Consider the following 8,295-nt stretch of genomic DNA (forward strand, 5'->3'; position numbering starts at 1 on the left):
ATATACTAAAGGGTTTTTTTTAGTTATTTTGCTACAGTGACCTGAATGAAAAGGATCCATAGATGTTATTGTCTTCTCCAGAGACGCATACCACTTGCTCTCAGCTTCAGTAGAGCTCTCACCTGTTCTTTCTTTTTAGTGACACTCCTCATCCTTTATTGTTATTATTTCTGTTTTCTCTAGAATCACTCATTAGACATTTGGCTATTTTTATTTTCACTTATTTTTTATTTTTGCCTTTTGGGTGTTGATGCTCTGACTTGTTTTATGAGAATATTTGCCAACTAATTTTTTATGAGGCAGTGTAAGCATTTAGGAATGTGGTGGCTAGAATTAGTGACATATAAATCAACTCATTAAGATAATGTATTTAAAAATATTTAGCTGACAATTCTTATATATTTATCTTATTACTCTTGATATCTTGTTTATAGGTTCCCATGGGGCTGGTCATCCTTCAGAAACTTTAACTCCTTTGGTAACATGGGGAGCAGGAATTAAGTATCCCCAAAAAGTATCAGCTCAGCAATTTGATGATGATTTTTTAAAAGGTATAAACATTTATCTGTTTTGTTTTTGTAAATATATGTGAAAATATAAGTAAAATTAAATTTAAAAATTAAGTTAATTTTTAAGAATCACGTTTCTAATTATAATTTTAGATTCTTCATTTTGATATTTTTTTCATTACTATTTCCATGATTGGGTTTTTCTCTTTTTGAAGTCATTTGCTAAACAAACCTGAGGCTTCTTAGAGGTAAATATAAATATAAAATAACAACTCAAACAAAAAACAGTGTAACAGATGAGTATAATCTTCTGAAATAGGCCTTTGCCTTCTTTGAACTTAACACTCATAAGAACCTTAAAATTACTGTAAATAAGTTGGGTACATGTAGAGTTGCTGGGGAGGCCGAAGAGAGTTGAGCCTAGAAGTTTAAAACCAGTTAGATTCCTTATCTTAAAATGAAAAAGATTGAAAGAAAAACCAATCATAAACAAAAGTTATAAGTACTACCATAAGAGCAAATAAGATGATTAGGAATGTTAGTACTGGGCTCCTGGGGTGTGTGTGTGTGTGTGTGTGTGTGTGTGTGTGTGTGTGTGTGGTAGTTCTGGCAATACAACCCAATGCTGAGTAAACTCCCAGCCCTAAAATTTATTGATACTTTATAGTGTAAGATATTTTTCAGAAATTAATCAAATAGTATATGTGTTTGCAACGAGGACAAGAGAGGATATGTATGTGAAGGCGAGGGAAAGAGGACTCCAGGCAGAGGAATAAGATGGGAAGAGCTTAGCTTATCTGAAGACAGAAGGAAGGCTGATAATGCTCTGGCTGGGGAGAGACCAATGAATTGAGAGGATGGAGAGGTGAGAAATGGGTAGATTGTAAGAGACATCAAAGGCTGTAGGGAGGATCATGGACAGAATTCTGAGTGCAGTGCTAAATCATTAAATAGTGTTAGAGCACTACCAGAATTTGTAGTTACCTGAAGTAGCTGTATGGCTGCTCAGAGGTAAATGAGTTATCTTGAATTTTAATACTGAATCTTGAGGCTGGGGAGATTAGCTCAGTAGAATAAGTGCTTCCCTGGCAAGCGCAAGGGCCTGAGTTCAATCCCGGTTCTGCCAAAAAAACCCTGAATCTACCAAAAAAATTATACACACTTTAATAGTTTGCCATACTAATAAATGCCTGGAAGCTAACAGCTATGTTGGGCACCTTCTGTAATTGTAGAGGCCAAAGATAATTTATGTTAATCTCATGATATCTCAATAAATTTAGTTTTAAAAAATTTATAAATTTTCTTTTTTTTATTTTAGAGAAAACAAAAATAAACATAGCAATGAAACCAAATTTCAAAACAGATTAGTAGGACGGTTACAATAGTTGATACACTGCCTGTCCTTGTCTTAGTAGGTGTTCAGAGTAGAAGAAATGGGTATGATATTTTGTCTGTATGGTATTAGCACAAAACTTCCTTTTTTAATGGACTAACAGAAACTAGCTGTATAACAACAATCTCAGGGTGTGTGTGTGTGTGTGTGTTACCAGGGATTGAACTTGGGAACCTTGTTTACCTGTTTTCCAGGCAGGTGCTTATGCTACTGAGCTAGCTCCCCAGCAAGGGTTTTTTTTTTTTTTTTCTGATGTATGCTTTTTTGGTGGACTCTGTAGAAGGTAAGATAAGTGGTATATTTATACTTCAGAGACTTTATTTTGGCATTTTATTTCTCAGTAACATGATAATCAGATGACTTCAAGAACCATCACAGAAAGAGTGTTATTTATATAAATATTGCATTTTTTCCTCATCAAGTGGTTATTATAAATTTTTGGCAGCTGATCATATTTTTAAAATATATTAGCTTATAGGAAATTTCATTATAAAAATATCTTAGGACCCTTTTAATATATCTGAAAGCCATTAAATCAAAACATAGCCTTTTGTAATTACTTGTTTTGATTACTATTTATTACTTGTATTGGTCAGTGTTTTTTTTTTTTTTTTTTGGTCAGTGTTATTAAAGTTTCTGGTTTTACATGTTGTGAGAAAGGAAAATGTGGCTACATTTGAAGGCAATTTTAATAATTCTGTCAGATTACAATTTTGAACATTTAGAGTTAGTAACTATAGGAATATCACTCCTGCAGTTTAAATTTAACAAGCAGCTTCCATCCCCAAAAAACATTTGGATTGACTACTATATTATCAGTTGCCTTAATAACTTTCTGAAACATGCTGATAGCTTTTATCATTGAGTGTGTGGGTTTTTTTGTTTTGTTTTGTTTTTTTACTTTTATCTTTCTTAGCTTTTGATGTTTTGAGACAACTTTCTTAGCTTTTGATGTTTTGAAATAGTTCTCTCCAAATGAGGAATTAAAAAGTTTAAAAAATTATGAAAAACACCACATACTGACTTTTTGTTTATTCCTTTAAGGTAATTAAAACAAACAAACAAACAAACAAACATATAGGGCCAGCCAAATAGCCCAGTTAATTAAAGCTCCTGCAAGCAGAAGCAGGGGCTGGGTGGATCCCATGCCTGCTGTTCCGGCCCCACCCCCGGGGTTGCACCGAGATGGCAATTCAGACTGGGTGTGGTAGCACATGCCTGTAATCCCAGCTCTTGGGAGGCTGTAAATAGTAAAATCACTATGAGTCCAATCTAGTAGTGAGACCCTGAACACCCTATAGAACCTTCCCTAAAAATACAACAAAGAAAAAGCAACTTAAAAAAACATATACCTTTGTGCTTTTTTAAACTACCTTTTCAAATTCATGGTTGGCTTAAAAGAACCAAGTTTCCAATACTTATCTTTTCCATGAAGTATTGGATATTCCTAATAACTAAATGATTTATTTTTAAAATCTTAATATCAGATCTTGTTTCTGATTATGTCTTTCAGAATGGGGCCTGGAGAAATGGAAGAGGAGAGATGTCAATCAGGTATTCATTACAATTTAACCACATTTAATTTTATCTTCTATAAATTGAGGTAAAAATATAAAAAATAAGGGCCAGGGAGATGGCTCAGTGGAATGAGCACTTCCCTGGCAAGCGCAATGGCCTGAGTTCAATCCTTGGTTCTGCAAAAAATAATAAATAAATAAATAAATAAAATAATTAGTAATGACAAAAGGTTTTTGAAAATATTTCACTCTAGTACAGAGAATACTTTTTAGTGCACATGTTTTTAGCACAACTAATTTCTCTTGTATAAAATTTTTAAAACCTACATAAAAATAAAAGAAGATTCCCTACAAATAATACTGGATAATTAAATTTTATGTTAACTGAAATTTGCATGCTTGTTTAATTTTTATTATATTTCATCATGGTTGCACTCTATATTCCATCTACAGATCTAACAAAACTCTTACTAAGGTTTCCTTCCTTGCTTTTTCCTTCCTTCTTTCCTTCTTTTCTTATATCACTTGCTCTTTCTTTTCTAACATATGTTTTACCTTTAACCATATTTTAATTTTTACCCAACCAGCCTCCTTTCACATGTAAGGGCTGGAGATACATTAGGTCTTTGGAATTTGCAAGAGTCATGTTCCTAGGGCATCCACAAATTGTGAAAAACAGCTAATTTCAAATATGGTCAGAAAAATGCTTATGAATGCCTATTTTTAGAGTTTAAACCCTAAATATGCTATGTCTCCTACAGTTATGTAATTTAATTTAATAAAGTACTATATTAATAAAGCCTTAGAATTTGCAGGGTGTTTTGGTAGCACATCATAGGGATCTTAGGGCTTTAAGAAGAATAGAACCAAAAACACTTGAGATAGCTACACTTGGTACAACAACCTGTAAAGTTGCAGGAAAGCTGGTGCATCTGCTGGAGATGGGTTAGCACAGCAGCCAGTCAGCGGCAAGGAGAACTAAATAATGCTGTCGGATTGGCTACTTGTAACCCTCCTACCAAAAAGGGAATTGCAGAGATTGTTTGTGGTTTTGGTGAAATTGTGGGAGCTTCCATAAGCAATTACTAGTTTGGGTCTAAGGAAAAATCTGCAAAGGACTGAGGAATGAACTCTGAGACGTGACTTTGTGGGGTATACTGTTTAGTTCAGTGCTAGAGTGCTTGCCTACTGTGCACAAAACTTTAGGTTTAATCCTCACTGCTGTGTGTGTGTGTGTGTGTGTGTGTGTGTGTGTGTGTGTGTACCTCATGTATGAAGGGGTATTAAAAACCATAAAGACAGTGTTATGGGAGGTAGAAAAATGTAGGCAGAGACCATGTGGGAGCAAATGAGCCTTACAGGCTTTATAATAAAAGGTTGTGGCTGGGCATGGTAGCACACACCTGTAATCCTACCACTAAGGAGGCTGAGGCAGGAGGATTGTTGCAAGTTTGAGACCAGCCTGGTCTACAGAGTGAGCTCAAGGTCAGCTTGAGTTGCATAGTGAGACCCTGTCTCAAAAAGAAGAAAAGTAAAATAAAAGAGGTTGTGAAAGTCTTTGAGGTATTTGAGCCCCTGGATGATGACATGATTCAAAATTTTTACGAAAGAATTCTCTGGTTGCAGCATGAACAGATTGGGAAATGCCAACAGTAGAGTTAGGGAGAAGGAAAAAAAGACAACTAAGAATACTCTGAAGATTTCCAGTTTTCTGGGAGATAGATTAGTAAAGACATATCAGTGGTAACAAGGATGAAGAGCATAGGGCCTAACTTGACAAACTTGGGAGCTGCTGATGAGATTGAAGAAACTCAGTAGTATGTTGTTAATTGGCCAGAAAGGGAGTAATCTATTCAGTGACGCTGAAAGGTTTAGTAATACTAACAGCATCACCAAGAATTATAAATTGACAGGTACTGGGAATTGAACCCAGAGCCTTTTCACTAAACTATACCCCCAGTCTTTTTTTTTTTTTTTAATTTTTATTTTGAGGCAAGGTCTAACTAAATTACTAAATTGCTCAGGCTGGACTTAAACTTGGAGTCTTGTTATTACAGGCTCCTAGAGTACTGAGATTATGGGTGTGTGCTACCATGCCTGGCTCATTTACTTTTTAAACTAGTCAAATAACTGAAGTATTGAAGAAATTAAATAACCTACCCATGGTTTCAGAATACAACTAAAGATTTGAAACTGGGCGTGCTGATTTCTGAGCATTTTAATGCCTGAAAAATTGTATAGACTAATATAAAAATCAGTTACATTTAGAAAAGTTAAGCTTGTTAGTTCACATTGGAGGTGTACTCTTTGGGGTGACGAGGAACTGCACAAATTGGACTGAGGAGTAATGGGAGATGAGAAAATGATGGCAGGAAGCACAAGCAAGTCTTGTGAAAACTGAACTCAAAAGGGAGATGCCCAAAAAAGTATTTGGGCTCTTTTTTGTTTATGTATTTCCTGAGATTGAAAGACTGGCTAGACTACCTTCTGATTCTTTCCTTAGTTAATACACAGGCTTCCCCAGTTGAAGCCCTCCATTGCTGTGTATTTTCTGACTACTTAAGGCTTCCTTTTACATGGTATTGAAAAACTTACATAAAATGGTCATGTTTTTAGACAAAAGGATAACATGTTTTGTTTTAGTATGTTTTACATTGAGAACTCTTAAAAATTATGTTTTAGATTTGTTTTTCATGAGTTTGTGCATCTTTATCAAATAATATTTTTAGAGATTAATATCTTTGAGTATAAATAAAGGTAAATAATTATAGTTATGATTTCAAAATATAGTTAATTTCTATGGTTATACTGCATCTCTAGATTTCTTACAATTTGATTTTTCTATTTATAGGCTGATATTGCACCATTGATGGCTTCCCTTGTTGGAGTCCCATTTCCCCTTAATTCAGTGGTAAGGAATAAAATTTTATTACCAATACCCAGCATCAAAAATTACATAGGAAGTCATTGTTCTGTATTTCTGTATAAGCTTTACATTTAACAATGTATATATGCTTCTTTCCTTTCCTCCTCTTTCCTTCCGTTCTTCTCTTTCTGTTCTCTTCCACTGTCTTCCCATCTCTTTTTCTCTCCTCTCCTCTCTTGCCTTACTCTCCCATTTCTTTCTGTCTTCCTCTTTTTTTCTGGAGATCAATCCTGGGATCTTGTGCATTCTAGGTAATCACTCCAACACTGAGCTTTATCCCAAACTCCTCAATTTTTCATTTTCTAACATGCAAACGATTTATATTTTTGTAATTTAGATACAAGTGATGGAAAACAGCAGAGACTGAGTTCATTTAAAGAATAATTATTGAACCCTGAAGATAGCTCAGTAGAATAAGTGCTTGCCTGTGCTTACCTGGCAAGCACAGGATCCTGAGTTCAATTCCCAGTACTGAAAAAAAAAAAAAAAAAAAGTATACTTATTGGAAAGATAGGATTTACTAAATCACAGGGTACTCAACTATAAAAATGACTGGGAAGAAGAAACCACAGTCATGGTCCCATGGACTAATCTTCTTGGGATGACAACATTAGAGTAGAATAATATCTTAACCATTTCAATTCTGTTCTTTGACTCTTCGCAGTCAAATTCTACAAGGCCTAGCCTAGGTTATATGCCTATTCTTTAGTAAATGAGAGAAAGGCCCCTATTTATAGACTCACCATTCTATAAGATGTGATCAAAATATTCAGTGAATGTTTGAATATTTTAAAACATATTACAGTAAATACGCATTGCTATTAATCCCTACTCTAAAAATACTCCCCTTTGCTTAGAACACTTGCTTCTTTCTGAAGCACTTTTAGAAGTCCTCTTCCATGAGTTCCTTTATGATATATGATGAGCAGTCAGTCAATGCTACTTCCAAGTTTCATCCAATGGAAAGGTAGCCCATAAAAATGTTATAGGGTATCTATATCCATCTCAACCCCCAGATCTGGCACTATGACTTCTGGCTCTTCCCCAAAGTCAAAATAATTATGAAATGTAAATGTTTCAAAGTTATTGAGGACATTGAGGCAGTACAACTAAAAAGATACTCATGAAAGAGGACTTCCATAACTGTTTTGAAAAGTAGCAAGGTGGGGTAAGTGTGTTTTAAGCAAGGGCAAATATTTTCAGGGGGATTAATGGCAAATCTTTTACGTAGTAATTTTTATTTTATTTTAAATTTTATGTATTTGGTACAAGTTCTCACTACACAGGTTGGACTGATAGTGATCCTCCTGTCTCAGTCTCCCCAGTGCTGGGATTACAAGTGTGCCTCACTATGCCCTGTTTCAGTGGCCAGCTCAGTGCACCCAGGGCGGGGCCGGCACAGCATGTTGTCCTGGGGATCAAACCCGGGTCCCTGCACTTGCCAGGCAGGTGCTTAGACTGCCGAACTATCTCTCCAGCCTTATGTATTAATTTTTAAATTTGAACATTCAACATATTTGTTGGTCCCATGTGTATATCCAGTGAGGAGAGTTTTTCAGCAGAAAATAGTAATACTGTTACAGAATACTGTTATAGATCCATACTGTTTCTGGACCTCCATACAGAAAAGCCAAAAGCAAAATAAAACAAGATACTATTCTAAGCAGCTGCTCTTACCAGCTCTTCAGAATCAAGTTGACCTTAAAAATATATCATCTCAGGCAGTGGAGATAGCTCAGTGGTCTAAGCATCTGCCCAGGCAAGTGCAAGGGCCTGGGTTCAATCCCTAGTACCACATGCTGTGCTGGCCTCCCCCCAGGTGCACAGAGCAAAACTGGGTGTGGTGACACATGCTGATAATCCCAGTACTGGGGAGGCTGAGACAGGAGGGTCACTATGATGTCCAACCTGTATAGTAAGACCCTGTACCAAATACATAAAATTAAGAAA

At 35.5% G+C, this 8,295-nt stretch overlaps 1 protein-coding gene across 2 annotated transcripts in view; it reads left to right on the forward strand.

Moving 5' to 3' along the window:
- The window catches only part of Pign (phosphatidylinositol glycan anchor biosynthesis class N), a 150,650-nt gene that overhangs the window by 28,584 nt on the left and 113,771 nt on the right, over nucleotides 1–8,295 (forward strand). For both annotated transcript variants that reach the window (XM_004638265.3, XM_023723157.1), the window contains exons 9-11: nucleotides 435–551; nucleotides 3,416–3,456; nucleotides 6,271–6,330. In XM_004638265.3, coding sequence (XP_004638322.1) covers nucleotides 435–551; nucleotides 3,416–3,456; nucleotides 6,271–6,330 — 218 coding nt within the window. The remainder of the gene's footprint in view (nucleotides 1–434; nucleotides 552–3,415; nucleotides 3,457–6,270; nucleotides 6,331–8,295) is intronic.

This window comes from Octodon degus, unplaced genomic scaffold, assembly GCF_000260255.1.
Source record: "Octodon degus isolate 3935 unplaced genomic scaffold, OctDeg1.0 scaffold00097, whole genome shotgun sequence".
NCBI lineage: Eukaryota > Metazoa > Chordata > Mammalia > Rodentia > Octodontidae > Octodon > Octodon degus.